Source organism: Fragaria vesca, linkage group LG6, assembly GCF_000184155.1.
Source record: "Fragaria vesca subsp. vesca linkage group LG6, FraVesHawaii_1.0, whole genome shotgun sequence".
Taxonomy (NCBI): Eukaryota; Viridiplantae; Streptophyta; class Magnoliopsida; order Rosales; family Rosaceae; genus Fragaria; species Fragaria vesca.
The window spans coordinates 20,637,845-20,655,918 of NC_020496.1; the positions used below are offsets into that span (position 1 = coordinate 20,637,845).

At 37.6% G+C, this 18,074-nt stretch overlaps 3 protein-coding genes across 3 annotated transcripts; all 3 read left to right on the top strand.

Moving 5' to 3' along the window:
• Positions 1–6: 6 nt before the first annotated feature.
• On the top strand, positions 7–2,113 carry LOC101293802. The gene is made up of 4 exons (XM_004303393.1): positions 7–90; positions 197–296; positions 789–1,003; positions 1,612–2,113. Exons 2-4 carry the CDS (start codon positions 207–209, stop codon positions 1,907–1,909), a joined length of 603 nt encoding a protein of 200 aa, XP_004303441.1. The 5' UTR covers positions 7–90; positions 197–206; the 3' UTR covers positions 1,910–2,113.
• A 518-nt stretch (positions 2,114–2,631) lies between these two features.
• Positions 2,632–9,367, top strand: LOC101293505 (protein arginine N-methyltransferase 1.5-like). The gene is made up of 22 exons (XM_004303392.1): positions 2,632–2,780; positions 4,081–4,198; positions 4,462–4,571; positions 4,733–4,822; positions 4,913–4,978; positions 5,067–5,146; positions 5,234–5,309; positions 5,421–5,507; positions 5,971–6,055; positions 6,353–6,441; positions 6,521–6,556; positions 6,653–6,721; positions 6,812–6,880; positions 6,975–7,028; positions 7,138–7,212; positions 7,347–7,439; positions 7,534–7,637; positions 7,745–7,793; positions 7,885–7,971; positions 8,090–8,195; positions 8,661–8,842; positions 8,920–9,367. Exons 1-22 carry the CDS (start codon positions 2,643–2,645, stop codon positions 9,001–9,003), a joined length of 1,947 nt encoding a protein of 648 aa, XP_004303440.1. The 5' UTR covers positions 2,632–2,642; the 3' UTR covers positions 9,004–9,367.
• A 964-nt stretch (positions 9,368–10,331) lies between these two features.
• LOC101307141 lies at positions 10,332–13,789 on the top strand. The gene is made up of 3 exons (XM_004305551.1): positions 10,332–10,812; positions 11,132–13,164; positions 13,450–13,789. The coding sequence occupies exons 1-2, from the start codon at positions 10,454–10,456 to the stop codon at positions 13,155–13,157; spliced, it is 2,385 nt and encodes a 794-aa protein (XP_004305599.1). The 5' UTR covers positions 10,332–10,453; the 3' UTR covers positions 13,158–13,164; positions 13,450–13,789.
• The last annotated feature ends 4,285 nt before the right edge of the window (positions 13,790–18,074 follow it).

An 18,074-nucleotide genomic window follows, 5' to 3' on the forward strand; every position in this document is an offset into this window, starting at 1 on the left:
TCCTCTCCTCTCTCTCTCTCTCTCTCTCTCTCTCTCTCTCTCTTTTCTACAAAGAATCGATTCAGTACGACATCGTTTTGATATAATCAAGTAAGTGTGTGTTTGGTATGTGGTGTTCAGTTTGTGTGTGTTTGGTTTTTGGTGTTCGGTTTGTGTGTGTGTTTGAGTTTTGTGATTTAGTTTTGGGGTTCTGTAGTTTCAGGGCGATGGCTGTGACGGTGAGGCAGATGGCTTTGATAGTGGGTGTCTTTGGTGTGCTGTCTTTTGTTTTCGGGATTATTGCGGAAAACAAGAAGGTAATTTTGGTGAATTATGAATGAGATTATGTAAATTGGTGAATTTTGTATCAAAAAGATTGATGATTTATTTGATCTATGATATTATTGTTCTGTTGCTATTTGTGGATGGTGGTTTGTTTATATCAAAGATTGAATTTTGAGTATGTCATATCTGTAAGGTTGGAGTTTGTGTATTTCAATGATGATAGAATATTGTACTTTGTAAATCTTCTTCCTTTGGATAGTGTCAGTACTGTATGAATCGCCAATGCCTTGAATCATAAGAATACTGGTGCCCAGATAGATTCGGGGATTAAGAGTCAGTGACTTGAGTTTGCTGAATCAATCCCTAAGAAAGTAATAGTTATGTTTCAGAATAATCATCAGAATCAAATTTAGCACAGAAACCGAGTCCCATTCTATAAGATAAGCTCGTTTTCAGCTGAGTTTTTACTGGTATACTCGTTTTGTTGGCTACTGATTGGATACTTTGTTTTGATGCATTTGCAGCCTGCATCTGGAACTCCATTGCCAGGGAAAGATGTTGTTGTTTGCAAGTATCCTTCTGATCCTTCGGTTGCCTTGGGATATCTGTCATTTGCATTTCTCCTTGTGTCTACAGTGGTCGGGTTCTTGTCATTGTTTTACCCATATCAAGGGAAGTCCCTTCCACAAGCTGCTTTGTTCCGGAGCAAGAGTTTCGTCGTGTTCTTCAACATTTCTTTGTGAGTGTGCTTTTCTATGCTGCAGTTTTGTCTGATATATGCATTTTTGTCGCTGATTTGTATTGACATATATGTTGGTTCTGACTCCTGAGATATACTGCTTTTCAGTTTTCACTGCCTACATATTTTCCTGCTAGACTTCTCTATAATGCATCTCATGCTGCATAATATACCCTTTCATTGTTGTTCATTCATGGGAAGAGGATAATATCTTGCTAGAATATTTGTCAACTTAATACAATGGTGGCTCTGCAAGTACTTAATCAATGACTGGGACTTGGTGAAGGACTTGCAAGGAAGCCTAGTATGGATCTGGTGTATGAAAGACATGGATCATAAGAATCGGTGGAATAGATGACATAGCAATTCACTCCTGTAAAAAGGAGTTTGAAGGACCAGACCTATTGTGTGAAATACATTGCATTATGACATCCATCTTGAACACGCTATCTATCATTCAAGTTGACATCATTTCAGATAATGTTTAGTGAACGAAATGTTTTAGTTTAAACCATCTTATTCTAGAGTTCCGTTATGCGTAGGCAGTCTGCCAAAAGTTTTCATCCTCTTTCTAATTGTGTTTCTTTGACGGTGGTGGAATTACACAGGCTTACAGCAGGACTAGCTGCAGCTCTGTTGCTATGGACTACAATAACGGAGCAACTGCATCTATCACGAAATGTTCATCACAATATTGAAACAACGTGCCCCACTGCTAAGACCGGTCTCCTTGGTGGCGGTGCTTTTGTATCCCTTGATTCATCCCTTTTCTGGCTGGTTGCTCTCATGTTGGCCGACAATGCCCGAGAGGACTACTTTGAGGATTTGGATAAGGATGTCAAGGGTGGTGGTTTTGCAGAGGTGCATGGAGCTGATTATGGAAATGTTATAAAAGGCAGTGCTTGAAGTCTATGGCCTTCACAAGAAGGGCTCAGGTGGATGGTTCTATGTTTGCGTTTATGTTCTATTTTATGCTCATAAGCTTGTAAATCAAGCAACTTTACGGAGTATATTGGAATGTAGATAATATTGATGATAGATATGCACTTTAGTCTCCTTGTGCTATGAACTCTGTCGTATGGAGCATGAATAAGCTTTTTAACCTCTCAGAAGTGTTTCTTCATTGTCATTGGCTTTTAATTTCTGCTTCATTCCCTCATTTTTTGTTGAACGCAAAAATTGCGAGCATATAAACTGATCTACTGATGATTTGCTCTATACTCATAGTAGCTGATTGAACTGATCCCAAGGGAAAGCAAAGCAGAAATTGCAGTAGTTAGGTTAAATGATAATCTCGTGAGCTTGGTTTAGATAAGAACTGCCCTCTTCAGCCCGCGCTTCTCTCAGACTCCATCGCATGTTTTCCTCCTCAACGTCGTCGTTTTATATATATTTTTTAAGATGGACCGACCCGCCTGCGCAGGCCCAACCCGCATAGGTTCCGCCTAGCCCAGACCTCAGTTAAAATGAAACCCAGATAGGTCGTAATTACCAAAACAACCCCGTCAAAACTGCGTTGAATCCAAAACCCTAGTCCTTAAAGCTCCGCAGCCTCTCCTAAACCCTTCTGCTTCTGCTTCTTCTTCTCTCTCTCTATTAGGGTTTAGGGAAGCAGAGCAGTTACAGTGAGCACCAAAAAATGCCGCTTGGGGAAAGACAAGGGGACAAGAGCGAGTCTCGCTACTGCGGCGTGGAGACCGAGTTCAGCGATGACATGCCTAACCTCCTCTCCTTGAATCTCATCCATGGCTCCTTCGACTTCGTCGTCGCTACTCTGGTCCGTCGTCTTATTCCTATATTTTTATTTCGCTGCTGTGTTTAGAAATTCAGATAATCATGGGGACTAACTAGCCAGTCACGTATTGACTATTATGTGAATGGTCAAATAAGCTCAACCTATAGTGAGGTGTTAGAGGCGGTCCGGTGCGGCTGCTTTACCATCAGCTCTCACTCTACAGCCACTAACCACATTGTCAAGTTAGGATTTGATTTGGATTTTAGGTTTTGCTATTGGTTAGTAATTGTGGATTCTTAGTAATGTTTAAGTTCCAATCTTGTACGGTGAGTAACAAGCCAGTCACGTAGCGGCTGTAAAGCTGTACTTGTTATGTGATTGGTCAATAAGCTCACCTAGAACAATGTTGCATTAGAGGCGGTCCGGTGCAGCTGCCTTACCATGCGGCTTCACTCTACAGCCACTAACTACATTCGTGGTATTTTCTACTTAAGATAATGGGAAAAGATTGAGTTAAATAGTAATGTTTGAATGTTTAATTAGTTATTTGTGGTTTTGCCGTGTACAATTCTGCATTTACTTTGCTCCTGGTAGCTAATTAGCCAGTCACATATAGCCAGATGGCTGTTGTTTTGTGTGAATGGTCAGTAAGCTCACCGAAAGTAACGCTTTGTTGGTGGCCTTTACTAGTGAAGCAGAACTCTGGCTTTACATTTAGGTCATTACCTACATTTTCTTTTAATTTCTGGTACCTTTCTACTTCTTTTTATCCTTGTCAGATCTGAAAATTTTTCATCAGGGTCAACAGGTTTATATTTCCAATATCTTCTATATAAAACGATGTCAAGTCAGATGAAACAAAAATAAAATGCTTGCTCCTGGTGGCTAATTAGCCAATTACACATGGTCAGCGATGGCTATTCATTTGTGTAGATGGTCAGTAAGCTCACCCAAAATAATGCTTTGTTGGTGACCTTTAATAGTGAAACATATATCTGGTTTCACCTTTAGGCTATTAACTACATTGTCAATATTTCTACTCCTAGTTGGGTGTTAACCTGTTCAATTTGTCAGCACTGTAATAGAAAAACTGCTCGAGCATCTCCAATTGGCTCCTCAAATGAGCTCTTAGTTTCAATATTTTGAAAATATTCAAATAATCTGCCCCGACCATTATGTATATAGGTTCTTAAATGCCTCATTGTTAATATTCTGACCGATTTACAGTTTGTGATTGTGTCTCTAAGGTCTTTGCCTGTTTATTTTCATTCATTCTATATTCTTTCTCCATTTGTCATCTGAATCGAATTTTGCAACTGACCTGTTTGATTTCATTATGTAGATGGATCCCTCTTATCGGCCAAGCTTAATGCAAAAGAACAGTGGTGCATTTAGTGTTCTGCCATTTGCTGGGTCAGACTTGGTTTTGAGCCCTGCCCAATGGAGCAATCATGTCGTGGGTACGAATCACATTTCCTTCGGTTGATGAACTACAAACTCAAGAAGCAGAAGACACAGGGAAGACTGGAAGAGATTCTGTTATTCCATCAGGGTGTACTGTGCAAAAGAGATTCTTTTGTTCCCTGTGTTTTCTCCTTTTGTGCATCTAATGTTCTCCATTTTCTTGTTCTTCTATTTTTTTTTGTTCCTTTCACTTTTCTCCGTACCTTTCCTTGCATACTAATACCTTGCCTGCTCATAGTGGATTTTTGAAAACTTTCAGGAAAAATTAGCTCCTGGATTGACTTAGATTCTGAAGACGAGATCCTCCGAAGCGACTCAGAAATTACATTGAAGCAGGAGGTAGCATGGGCGTCTCATTTGTCCCTGCAGGTCTGTATAATCTGAATTGTTTTTCATCAAATATTTTGCATTGCTTAAACAGGACACGTAATATGTCCTGTGTACTTATCTACGCCAAATTAGTTTTGAAGTTCATTAACTGAATCCATTTTCTGTGATGGCATTTTAAATGTCATGTATTACTTGTGCAGGCATGTCTTCTTCCACCTCCAAAGGGAAAGTCATGTGCGAATTATGCTAGGTGTGTAAATCAGATTTTACAGGGTCTACAAAGTATGCAGGTGAGTACCTTTCGTTGTCATAACCTGTTTATTGTATTTCCCTGTGTTTTCTGCTTCTCGAATTTCCTAATTACATTTCCTGTTATTTAGTTGTGGCTGCGGATTCCTTTGGTCAAGACTGATAATGATACAGCTTCTGTTAACGCTGATAATTTGGTGAGTTGCCCCTTTTTTGTTGAGGTTGTTGATTTTGCGTGGAACTTCAGATGGTAATCATCCTATGTATCTTGTATTTCCCATCCAGGAGGATTCTTGGGACACTTGGAATTCATTTCGTCTACTATGTGAACATCACAGTCAATTATCAGTTGTCCTTGATGTTCTGTAAGTTCAACATTGACCATCCTCATTCATTTCGACTAAATTGTGATCATTCGACCAGAGTTTGATACTTTTTTTTTAATTCGTTAGGAGTTCACTACCCTCTGCAAATTCACTTGGGCGTTGGTTTGGGGAGTCTGTCCGAGCAGCCATATTCAGTACTGATGTAATCATATGCTTTAGACTGTTGGTTTTCTTATGATCAGCAAATGTTACTTGCTGCTTGGTGGTTCAATGGTAAGCTAATTTTGTAACAATGTTCTTGTTGATTCTACAGTGCTTTCTAACAAATGCACGAGGTTACCCATGTCTGTCAAAACGCCACCAAAAGCTAGTTTCTGGGTTTTTCAACCATTCTATACAGGTATTTGTGAAGAATTTGTCATCAGTTGACAATATTCTTTGTTACATCAAAGTTTCGTCTCTTCTTTCCCTGCAGTTTCAAAATAAATCACCTTCCAACCCTGTACTTTAGGCCTTGAGGAAGATATCTCGAGTGATATATCCGAATTTATATATCTATATTTTTTTTTGGTTATCAACAAAACTATTTTGTCATGATACTTTAAAATATGGGATTGGTGAATATAGTAGAATGAATTTGAATGGATCCTACTTGTTTGGATACTGGTATTGAGGCAAAAGGATTTGTTTGATTGAATATATCAAAGGGATATAACCTGCTTTTCTTTCCTTCAATTGGTTCTTTCGCCATTGTCTATATTTAGTTTTTTACCTAACTAAAGTGAATCTTTCCTTTTTTGCTAATTTTCTCAATTCTTTTGATCTAATTTTCACTTTACTAATCTTTGTCATGTGATTTTCAGATAGTTTTATCAGGACAATCTGTACACAGTCTTACCAATATGAATTCAGACTTAGCTGCAAATAATAATGAAAACAATGTTGATGGTAAGATCTATGTGCAGTTTAAAAATGTATGATCCTTAATACTTCTACTTAAGCATACACTATTTCCTTGAAAAATTAAATCAGCTGGTTGAGCCAGAAAAGCTTAAGCTACTATTTTGACAGCAATCATTTCATAAGTGCTTATGAGTGATTGTTACCATTTGCATTTTCAGAAAATAAAAGAGAAGAAACTTTCATAATGATTTTTAATGAAATGAGCTTTTATTAACTCAAGCATTGATGTTCAGTTCCTCTTTTTTATGTTTACCTTTCTGAAGAAGAATTCTTGACATTCAGGTGTACAGAAACATCCCTTGAGACCTTATTTGGATTATGTTGGCTATCTCTACCAAAGGATGGATCCACTTCCTGAGCAAGAACGGTTTGTAGGTCTCTCTCTCTCTCTCTCTCTCTCTCTCTCACTCACTTTCATTATCTTTGTTTGACTCTTCTATTCTTATGCAGCTTGGTTACAGGGATTTCTTGCAGTCACCTTTACAGGTTTTCTTCTTTGCCTACTGCTCTGTTGGATTATTTTTCCTTTAGTAATTTCTTTCTTGATTGTGTCTAGTGATTTGATTCGATATTACAATGCAGCCACTCATGGATAATCTAGAGGCTCAGACTTATGAGACATTTGAAAAGGATACAACAAAATATATTCAGGTACTTGTTAATTGAATTCTGTAATTATCATTTTAGTTAGTTGTATCCTTTTGAGGAGCTTTATATAATATGTTATTTTTTCATTGTTAGTACCAAAGGGCAATTGCCAAAGCTTTACAGGACAGGGTTCCAGATGAAAAGTCTTCTACAGTAACCACTGTAAGCTGCTTGCCTGTTAATAATGTGGTTTAATGGTTATTTATTAAGTTTGTGGCATTGCTTATATGATTTATTTTTTTTCATTTGTGGCAAGGTATTAATGGTTGTAGGAGCAGGACGTGGGCCTCTAGTTAGGGCATCACTGCAGGTGGCTCCCGCAGTCTCTTACATACTTGTCGTTGGACTTTTTCTGTATAAGCAAACTGGGTTTATGTGGAGACAATTTAAACATTTTTATTGCTTCTGTTCGTGTATAGGCAGCTGAAGAAACTGGGCGCAGGCTTAAAGTTTACGCCGTGGAAAAAAATCCAAATGCTGTAGTTACACTTCATGTGAGTTTAAATTCTCCCTATTGCAACTTGATTTTGACACCTTGCAATTGAATATTCCTGGGTGTGCAAGTGTTTGAAGTCTTCCTCTGTGATGGTGCAACATTTCATATATTGATGTCTGTTTTTTGGAACAGAGCTTGGTTAAACTAGAGGGGTGGGAAAACATTGTTTCCATAATTTCAAGCGATATGAGACATTGGGATGCTCCTGAGAAAGCTGACATTTTGGTAAGCCAGTATTCTTATGGTTAGTTAGATTTCATGTGTTTTAATTTTATGACTTATTTGTTTGTGATGTTAATATTCCCTTTAATTACATCAGGTTAGTGAATTATTGGGTTCTTTTGGTGATAATGAGCTGTCTCCTGAGTGTCTTGATGGAGCGCAGAAATTTTTGAAAGAAGATGGAATCTCAATACCTTCCTCGTATGTAAATATTTGATTTCTTTCTCTTTTTGCCCTCATAGTTTGTTGGATTAATCAGATTCTTCAGAACTCTGGCTTGTCTAAAAATCTGATATGCCTCATATCAGGTATACGAGTTACATCCATCCAGTGACTGCTTCAAAGCTTTACAACGATGTATGCTCACATCCTTGTGCCCATCATTTCTTAGTTTGTCTATTTCAGACTTTTTTGGACTTGATAGTTGTGATTTTTTTTATTCTTGCAGGTTAAGGCACATAAAGATGTTGCACACTTTGAAACTGCTTATGTTGTTAAATTGCACAACATTGCTAGACTGGCTCCTCCTCAACCCGTGAGTTTTTCCACACCACTCATCTTTGATATTAGTTCTCAGTTTTAGTTCACTTGTTTGTGTTACTTTCGACCCTTGTCTAGGGTTTTTATCATCTGATATTGTTTCCAATAAACAGGTGTTCACGTTCACCCATCCAAACCGATCAATTGACAAAAGCAATAGCCGCTACACGAAGTTGAAGTTTGAAATATCTGGTGATACTGGGTCTGCTATGGTTCATGGTATGTGTTGCTTCTTGTGAGTGTGCTCAAATTCTCTGATTGTGTGCCAGGATGACTCTTGTGTGATGTAATTAAAAAATTTAATGAATCATGTTATAATATAAATTAACACTGAAAGGCCAATCTTTTGCTATAAATTCTTCTTCGTCTCTGTATGATGTCATATTAGTTGTGGCCTAAAACAAAAGCTCCACTAAACGAATTATAATGACAATCGTTTACAATCTAGGAGGTTAAAATATGTGATGTAAAGAGGGTGAGTGAATACACGTATAACAATTCAAATATGATGGTTTTGCTCTACTCTGCACCCTTGATTTTTAAGATTGCAAGTAAATTTGTTATTTTAAGTAGACCAGTGAACCATCTGAATATGTATATGCTGGGATGGAATTATGATGTTTATATCATTGATAGAATTTGATATATCATGATATCTTACTGACTTTCCCCTGTGGCTTTTAGGATTTGCTGGCTACTTTGACTCCACACTGTACAAAGAAGTTCATCTTGGCATTGAACCAGCAACATCAACACCAAACATGTTCAGCTGGTTTCCCATATTTTTCCCATTAAGGACACCAGTTTGTTTGAGTCCTGGTTCCTCTCTTGAAGTACATTTTTGGCGTTGTTGTAGCCCTTCCAAGGTGATTATACTGTTTCTGAGTTTGTGGTCTTTGACTTGTAATGAGTTATTAATCTGTACCTATGTAATGTGATTCAGGTCTGGTACGAATGGGGAGTGGCATCACCCAGCAGTTTACCGATTCACAACAGCAATGGACGTTCTTACTGGGTTGGACTTTAAGCGGTTCTGGTTTTAGATGTTGATCATAGTCAAGTTCTTTATCTGCCTCGACGTGGTACATATATACCCACCGAAATTCTAGGTGGGCAAAAGTTTGTACCCATAATATATACCCAATAGTTTGTACCATAGTATGAATACTGTATGCTCTTGTTGCATGTATCCATAGACATTCTTTGAACAAGTTGGGCAAAAGTTTTGACCTTTGTTAACAAATAGTTATAGCAATGTCTCTTCTTTTACTCCACTTAAATTTGGTCATGGTTGGATATATTTTCCTTTTCTTTCTGGATGTAGTCGGTTTTAGCCTAAAGCATGCTTGTACCATAATGCTAAACATATTAAAGGTGGCTCTCGATTTTGAAAGTAATCTGCCTCCGCCCTTCAACATCAGGATTGGGAACAACACCCAGAGAACACCATGGGTGATGTCATAATCGTATTCATCTTCGATCTGGTTCATAATGTTACATTATTATGCTAAACAGTAGTTAATTCATATTAAATGTGTTGCTATATATATAGACCATATTCTAGCTAGGGTTGCCATTAACGTAGGAGGTAGATACGTCCCTGGCTGTCCATTTAATTCAGTCAAGAAGTAGAAAGAGGATAGTTACATCCGAACTGAAGAAAACTACAAGAAGTAGAAAGAAGATGGTAAGAATGGTAAAGAGCTAGGAAAATTGTTTTGAAGAGCTCACCCATTTCCAGCGAAGTCATGTTGGAACCAAATTAAAACAGCTCCTCTCAACACACTGATCATAGAATACCTACAAATTACAAACTTTTTTCAACAATCACCAGTGATATAATTTCATGGCACAAAATAAGGAAGAAAGAGCTGTGTTGTCCCTTTGAGGAACCCAACGAGCTCTTGTAATGTCCCCACAAGCTTCTCCCCATGGCCGTTTTCTATGACAACTCTCCGCTTCTGAATCCCTGCACTTACACCAATTCATGTAAAGACTCCTTTTGTAATCTAAAACTGTTAGAAACCAAGAGGAATATATGATCAATTAAGCTCAAACTAAATACTGCGTATTGTGAAAGATGGTTGCTTTAATCGACCATGTATCAGATTGCAGCCCGTGTTAAATGGAGGGCCCCCAACCCGTTTAGGCCCACGTGACACCTGACCGCCTAGACGCAGCCCGTGTCCGTCTAGCCCATATGATCCGTTTTATTCCTTTTAAATGAGGGACCCCGCGGTATGTATAGGCCCATGACACTATGGACCGCCTAGACGCAGCACGTGTCCCCTGACCCCATGATTTTTTTTCTTTTTCTATTTTTTATTTATATTTATTTTCCTTTCAAATCTGAGAAAAGGTTTTAGATATTTTTCTCTTCCTCTCCTCTTATAAGAGAGAGCAAACACATCTCGTCGCGCTTTCTAGTTTTCCTCTCAAATTCATTTAGGGTTTCGTCGCTAAACTCAGATTCCGATATGTACAACGGCATAGGGTTACAGACTCCGAGAGGGTCAGGAACCAATGGCTACATCCAGACGAACAAGTTCTTCATCAAATCCAAGACCGGCAAGGCCGACGGTAACTCCCGAGGCTTTGAAGGCGACCAAGGCATGGCCGGCGTCTCCAAGAAGGCGAACCGTGACATCCTCGAGCATGACCGCAAGCGCCAGATTGAGCTCAAGCTCGTCGTGCTGGAAGACAAGCTGACCGATCAGGGATTCACCGACGATGAGATCGCCGAGAAGGTCGCCGAAGTTAGGAGGACTCTCGAAGCCGCCGCCGCCTCGGAGGAGATGGGCGGGCCCACTGCCATTGTTCTCGGAGGAGATAAGAAGTAAGAGATTCACAATCCTCAATAATCTAATCTCGTTTTGTTTTTCTGCAGTGCTTAGTTGGTAGATTAATTAATCTGTTTCCGGTGTTTTTGTATTGTTTAATAATCTTAAGAAGTAATTTGAAGCATGATTTCGGTTTTTGATAGCTCAGGTAGCATGTGTTATGTTATTGATTGATGATGCAAGGTTTTGTTGCTGTGTATGATTTTCGGTTTTTATTTTTCGGCTCTTGTAGTTGTAGTTATATAGGCTAGATCTGATCATATCGACTACGCTCTTAGTTATGGTGTATTGATTGACACTGTATATTTTGAACAGGGTTTCGGATACACAGACCCACCAGATTGCAGCTAGGAAGGAGAAGCAGATGGAGAACCTAAGAGATGCTCTTAAGCTAAAGCCTGAAGTTACAGAAACAAATGCTGAGGAGATTGAGGAGGGAATGATAATTAGTCCGAGGAATGATGGTAGTAGGTATTATGAGAGGAAAGAGCATTCGTTTTTGGATAGGGATAATGGGTGGAAGAAGTCTGTGGAGGAGAAGCAGAAGGTTGAGAAAGATAAGAAAAAGAGTCTGAAGGAGTCTAGGCGGACGAAAAAGAAAGGAAGCAGGAAGAGAAGGCATAAGGATGATTCTTCTGATACAGATAGCAGTGGTAGCCCTCTGAAACCTGATAAGAAGAAAAAGCGTTGTAGTAGAAGTAGCAGCAGTGAAGAAGATGATTCTGAAGTTGATACATCGAAGAAGGTTGAGAAATACAATAAGAAGAGGTATGATTCAGAAGAAGATGATTCAGATGTTGATGTTGATAAGAAGCGGAAGGTTGTAAAGAAGCATAGTAGAAGCCGAGACGATAGAGCTGATGATTCTGATACCAGTGAGGATGCGGGGGATAGATCCAGAAAGGAAATTAAGAAATCCAAACAACCTCGTAGGAGGCATGATTCAGATGAAGATGATTCTGGAGATGATGTTGACAAGAAGAAAAAGGTTGTAAAGAAGCATAGTAAAAGGCGAGACGATAGAGCTGATGATTCTGATACCAGTGAGGATGCGGGGGCTAGATCCAGAAAGGATATTAAGAAATCCAAACAACCTCGTAGGAGGCATGAATCAGATGAAGATGATTCTGGAGATGATGTTGACAAGAAGAAAAAGGCTGTAAAGAAGCATAGTAAAAGCAGAAACGATGATACTGATGATTCCAGTGCCAGTGAAGATGCCAAAGATAGATCCATAAGGGAAGTCAAGAAACCCGAACAACCTCGTAGGAGGCATGATGCAGATGTAGATGGTTCTGAAGATGATGGTGACAAGAAAAGGAAGGTTGTAAAGAAGCATAGTAAAAGCAGAAATGATGATACTGATGATTCTGCTGCCAGTGAAGATGCCGAGGATAGATCCGCAAAGGAAGTCAAGAAATCACAACAACCTCGCAGGAGGCATGATTCAGATGATGATTCTGGTTATCCTGAAGAATTGCCGAAGAGCAGAATTGAAAAGGGCAAACAACATGTGAAACCAAACAAAAGGCATGACTCTGGGCATGAGGCTGATCTTGACAGCAGAATGGAAAGGAAAAGTAGCCAAATTGAGCTGCAAAGAAATCATCAGGGCATCCGCAGGGTAGATAAAGATGATTCTGACTATGAAAGATCCAGAAAGAGTAGAGGTGCAATAGCAGAAAAGAGTAGAAGAAGTGGCAGAAATGATACTAATGATGATGATACTAATATTGGGAGGAAACCTGGAAGGGTTGAAGATGTTGATAGTGAATCTGACTATGAAAGATCCAGAAAAAGTAGAGGTGCAATTACAGAAAAAAGTAGAAGAAGTGACAGGAATGATGCTAATGATGATACTAATATTGAGAGGAAACCGGAAAGGGTTGAAGAGGGTGATGGAGGACGTGGAAGGCACTACAATGGTGAACTTCAAAGAGGAAGGAAGCATGAAAGAGATGAAGTGGACCATGATTATAGAAGGCCCAGGGAAGGTCTGGAACAGGGTCTTGAAAGTAGAAAGCGAGGTAATAGAGAGGAAAAGGGGGCAAATGAGGATATTGAGAGGGATAGACATATGGATTACAAGAGAGCAAAATATGATGAGTCTAGATCAAGTGAGAGGAGAAGGCATGAAACTGTCAGACATAATGAAGATGGGCAGAAGTCTAGAAGGCATGGAGAAGATGAAGGGGAGCGTAGATACAGAAGACATGAAAACCTGGAGGAACAACGGGAAAATAAGGAGACTGAGAGAGATAGACAGGATTCCAGATCAAGTGAGAGAAGAAGGTACGGGAATGACAAGCACAATGACAGTCGGTCTAGGCATCGTGACTAATTCTATGGTATGTTGTGCTATCCTCTGTCGATCTTAACATTCACTATTTGTGTGAGATCATATCAGCAAACTACTACAAATGTCATGACGTTCCCATTCAAGCATCCAAAACAACTTTTATTCAATAGAAATGTGTGCAGTCATGTCATTATTGGTTGGATTTATTGTGTCTTAAGAATGTCAGTCCTGAGTCTTCTTTTCCTTGTATCAATGTTTGATTCTTTGCCGCTCTTTTGTTTCTGATCTACATCATTATCACAATGTAACATTCATTTGCTTATATTTGTTGCAGGTTACAGGGCCTCAAAGCTTTCATAACTGATCAAATTGTGTACTCTTAGAGCTGCACTTTGTTCCCCTGGTGACGGAGATGGAGTTGTGGATGAGTGTATGGTTGGCATATTGAATTCTACTGTTTTTCTTTGGTCTGTATGAGATCTTGTAATACAGTTTAAAACTCTTTGTGTGAGGCTGGTCGACCTGGAATACTATAATCTGTTTTGTTATTCTGTATGGAGACTTTGAAATCTGAATGTTGGCCTCATTAGCAGGATGGGTTTATCAATTACTGTTATTTCTTGTGCTGCATTCTAGGGTAGTTTGTTATGAGATTTCAGAGGAGATGTTTCTTGACTTTTTTCAGTGATTTTTTTTTTTTTGGCGAGAGGAAACAACAAAGAGAAAGAAAAAAACAAAAACAAAATAAAGAAAAACAGGGGCAGACTGCTAATGAGGACACGGCAGTTCATCATACACCAGAATATTCATCAAGGAGGAAGGAGGGTTCGACACCCAATCTGAGGGGCAAGAATCCGATAGGGCAAGGGCAGCGACGCAGTCTGCTGTACGATTTGCCTTTCTACTGGTCCATAACCAGCTGATTTGCCGGGTTGAGGAGAGGTACCGGGCTTGAGCAAAGAGGTTTGCAACCCTCCAATCTGAAGGAGGGGTTCTTGAGATCATGGCGTTGATGAGGATTTAAGAATCAGAGGCAAAAACAACCGGGCATGGGTTCAGATTGCTTAACAACAAAAGACCATCGCAAATTGCGATTAGTTCTGCTTCTAGAGGAGATCGAGTGAGGGCGACTCCAGAGTGACCAGCAATCATCGCACTATTGTTGTTTCGAACAATTACCGCCATACCTGCAATTTTTCAGTGATTGAAAGTCCATTCATCCCTGTAAGTTGAGCCTGGAAGAGCGTGACATGTTGATAAGATAATAATCGCATAGTGTATCCTACACAATCTTGAAATTGAAGAATTCATCAAAATCTTCCTGGACTGTCATAGCAAGTAAAACAGTTGTATTTTAAATCCGAAGGTATTTGATTTGATCTAGGCATTACATAGTTGGGTTCGTAAACATAGTTGGCCAGTTAGCTACAGAGCTTAAGTTGTTGGGTTTGAGAATTTGTTTAAAAACATATTACTACCAGAACCCATAACTCATCTCTGCTAAGCTTTATTTTGAACCAGAAACTGCAGGTGAACACCTTCCAAGTCCTGCAGCTTTCAAATCCAAAAGTTCTCAAAAAATCAAGGATGGAGGTAAGTAACATAACCAAGCCTCTTGTATTCTGTATTTGATTTTCTTTAGTATCAACTATAAACCTTATATGTTAAACAAAACAAAATAAAATAAATAAAATTAAAATATATAATTAAAATAAATTATATCGAGAAAATATCGAAAATCGATAACAATTTTATCAAATTTTTATATAAACATGTTTAATCTATTTTTGGTTAAATATACCATGTTTATATAAAATATGATAAAATTTCTATCGATATTTGATATTTTCTCAATATAATTTATTTTATTTTGTTTTGCTTAACAGGTAGCTCTAAAAATATATATACATACAAGAGTTCTATTAACTTTTATCACTATTGTTGCAAAAATAAATATTTTAATTTGAAGTTTTTTTTTTTGAGTATTTTTGCTAAAGTAAATTGTTCTATTTGTATTTGATAACCTCAAAAAATAAATTATTTTGTTAAAGTAAATGTAAAAAATGATATATTTATTGTAATGACGAAAATACCCTCAAAATTTAACAGTGTTAGTGGTTAGGGTATCCAAATACTAACAAAATGAAACTTCGGGTATGAAAATGTAAGTTTTTAATAGTTAGGTATGAAAATAAAAATAGCATCATAGTACGGATGATGTTTTGTAATTAATCCAAGAAGGAATGAACATAAAACATGCATAGGGCAGCAAGACAAATAACAAAGTCATTGCACTCTTCATGTTCATTGAAATTAATAAGTTTCAGGACAGAAAATTATGAACAAATTTAGTGAAGAAGCCATGAAGATCTTGATTTTTTTTATTTTTTTTATTTCGATTAATAATTGATATGCTTCTAACTTTGGACTGTTTTCAACCATGTATTAAAAGTAAAAGAAGTTGTCAAACAAAGTGACTTCTAAGGCCGTTGGAAAACCTCCTACAAAAGCACAGGAAAACGCTTAAACCCAAAATGACATCTAACATTAATTCTCAAATACGTGGCTGAAACATTTCAAATGCCAAGACTCCAGTAGAGGCTTTGTCCATTACATATCTAAAATTTATTCTCTATAGCCTCATCATATCCATTAAATATGAGGGGATACAATGGTCAGCTTGCATAGTGTATAACTGTTCGTATAGAAAAATAAATAGACTCTGATGAACAAATGATGCTGCATTGGCTATATTTGATGCTTCATTAAAACAAAGTAAGAAACTTCTTATACTATTAGTTTCTTATGTATTTCAAATGCAATCACTTAAAAGTAGAGTTTTCAGCTTATGGAAACAACAGAGAACTTGCATTTACCCTCTTTCAATGACTAGTTGGAAACATTCATTCTTACCAATATAAAACACAAAACCATTCTCTAAGACTTTAAAGTTTTCAAGCCATCAAGAAATTTGCATTAAAAATTAAAATTACATTATTCGTAAGAGAACAAAACTTTAAGACTATACCAAACAGAAAGATACAAACAAACCACCAAGAAAGTTGTTCAGTTGTGATTTGATGTAGTTGAAAGGTTTAAAATTCATATACAATGTGAAATTCAAAATTGAATCAGAATATAAATTCATAGAAGACAATGAAAAACGAAGAAGAGCATAAACTAAAATCAAAGAGAGAAAAAAGAATAAGTTGGTAGCGGATTCAAATTACCCCTGTGCCAACAAAAAACCTTTGAGCCTTAGACTTTTGTTTTATTTTGAAGCCTTGGATTCCTTCAACAACGCCACCACTCCTCAATTCTCGCTTTCCTAGAACAAAACCTTCCCCGTGAACGTGAAGACTGTGGTGAAGGTCTCATGGACTTCGCAGCATCGAGAAGTTGAGATACGAATGTCTCATGGAAGAGTATCATAACTGTCTGAATGTCTCATTGAAGAGTATTTTAACTGTCAGAGAAGGCCTACAACACTAAGGAACGAAACATAAGTCTGCGCGCACTGCGCAGCACAAGAACTTATGAGAGGGGAGCAAATTTTGACGGTGATTTCATACTGCTACTTGCCTAATCTAGTTCAATTTATATGTAGAAGGTGATGAGGTTCAGCATGATATATAAAACTATTTCTTAGTTTAATTTCACCGAACTGATGACATAGCTCAAAGAATTGACTTTTTTACACAAAGGAGGTGTGTAATTGACCCTTGACGATAATCATCTTGAAGAAATTAAACTACAATCGTGAAAGGATTTCAGGTTTTAGCTGGAGTAGAGATATTTAGACATTTTCCTAGTCCGATAAGGAAGCCGTATTACACCGGGAAACAAAATAGCATACACACACGATATAAACATCACTCAACCTGTAATGATGATCGATAAAAGTCATAGAAGTATGTTGAAAAGATTGAAATCATCGTCGTCGAAGCTTTTCTTGATGAGCATTCTTCGACCAACTGAACACGAAAAAAAAGGTTCTTCGCTGTAAAGCTATAACGATGAGAGATGTCAATTTTCAGTGAGGACAAATTTCCTCGCAAATAACGTATTGTAGTGTCCATTTCTTCGCTTAATATAGTGTTGGATGAGGATAATAGAGAAGTAGCGCTAGTACTTAGAAAATGGGAACAAGTTAGGGGGATGATGATGGTGAAGAAGATGAGGATTTGGTAAGCTGCAATCTCTCGACGACTTCTCTCTTGAAGACTTCGACAACTCTGAAGAGTTTCGACTGCTGGTTTCGCTTGCCGGTAGAGAATCCAGCCGCTGCAAAATACTATTTAGGGATATTTAGGGAAAGTCTGCTCTTTGAATGTTTGACCTTGCACCTATTTCAAAAGTAGCTTGTAAATAAATTTGATGATATATAGTTTATATAGACATAACTCTTCTTTATCATATTATATATAGTGTTGTGGTGTGTTGTGTGAAAATGTTTATAAATAACTTGTGACATATACTTTATGTGGACATAACTCTTTATTATTATCTTATATATAGTATTTTTTTTTTTTTTCCCATTGTGATATATATAGTTTAGTGACGTGGAGATGTAAATTTGCTCCCCACCCATACTTTCTCACCATCATCCCTACTCACCTAGTTGAACGCCACATGTCCTATCTTTTAATCATACTAACCATAGTTAACAACATCCAATTATAACAATAAATTATATTATCTTCTAAATTTACTTTTTTTTTTTGGGTAATCATCTCCTAAATTTACTCTAATTAATCTTTTTTTTTTTTTCTAAACAATTTTAACAAAGTCTAACAAATTTATTATGACTCCTCCTAGTGTCGTTGTTATCGACTCAGGTCACTGGGTTTCTTCCTTGTCCTTATATCGCTTTCTAATTTTATTTTTTTAGCGTCTGAATGCTACTCCTAATTTTTTGTTTAGCATTAATGCTAGTGCCAATATATATATATATATATA

Coding starts and splice junctions, on each gene's coding strand:
- LOC101293505 (XM_004303392.1), top strand. CDS start 2,643: ATGCCGCTTGGGGAAAGACAAGGGGACAAGAGCGAGTCTCGCTACTGC. Junction 7,440..7,533: donor CTGAGAAAGCTGACATTTTG/GTAAGCCAGTAT, acceptor TAATTACATCAG/GTTAGTGAATTATTGGGTTC. Junction 8,196..8,660: donor TGGGTCTGCTATGGTTCATG/GTATGTGTTGCT, acceptor TGTGGCTTTTAG/GATTTGCTGGCTACTTTGAC.
- LOC101307141 (XM_004305551.1), top strand. CDS start 10,454: ATGTACAACGGCATAGGGTTACAGACTCCGAGAGGGTCAGGAACCAAT. Junction 10,813..11,131: donor GTTCTCGGAGGAGATAAGAA/GTAAGAGATTCA, acceptor TATTTTGAACAG/GGTTTCGGATACACAGACCC.
- LOC101293802 (XM_004303393.1), top strand. CDS start 207: ATGGCTGTGACGGTGAGGCAGATGGCTTTGATAGTGGGTGTCTTTGGT. Junction 297..788: donor TTATTGCGGAAAACAAGAAG/GTAATTTTGGTG, acceptor ATGCATTTGCAG/CCTGCATCTGGAACTCCATT. Junction 1,004..1,611: donor GTGTTCTTCAACATTTCTTT/GTGAGTGTGCTT, acceptor GGAATTACACAG/GCTTACAGCAGGACTAGCTG.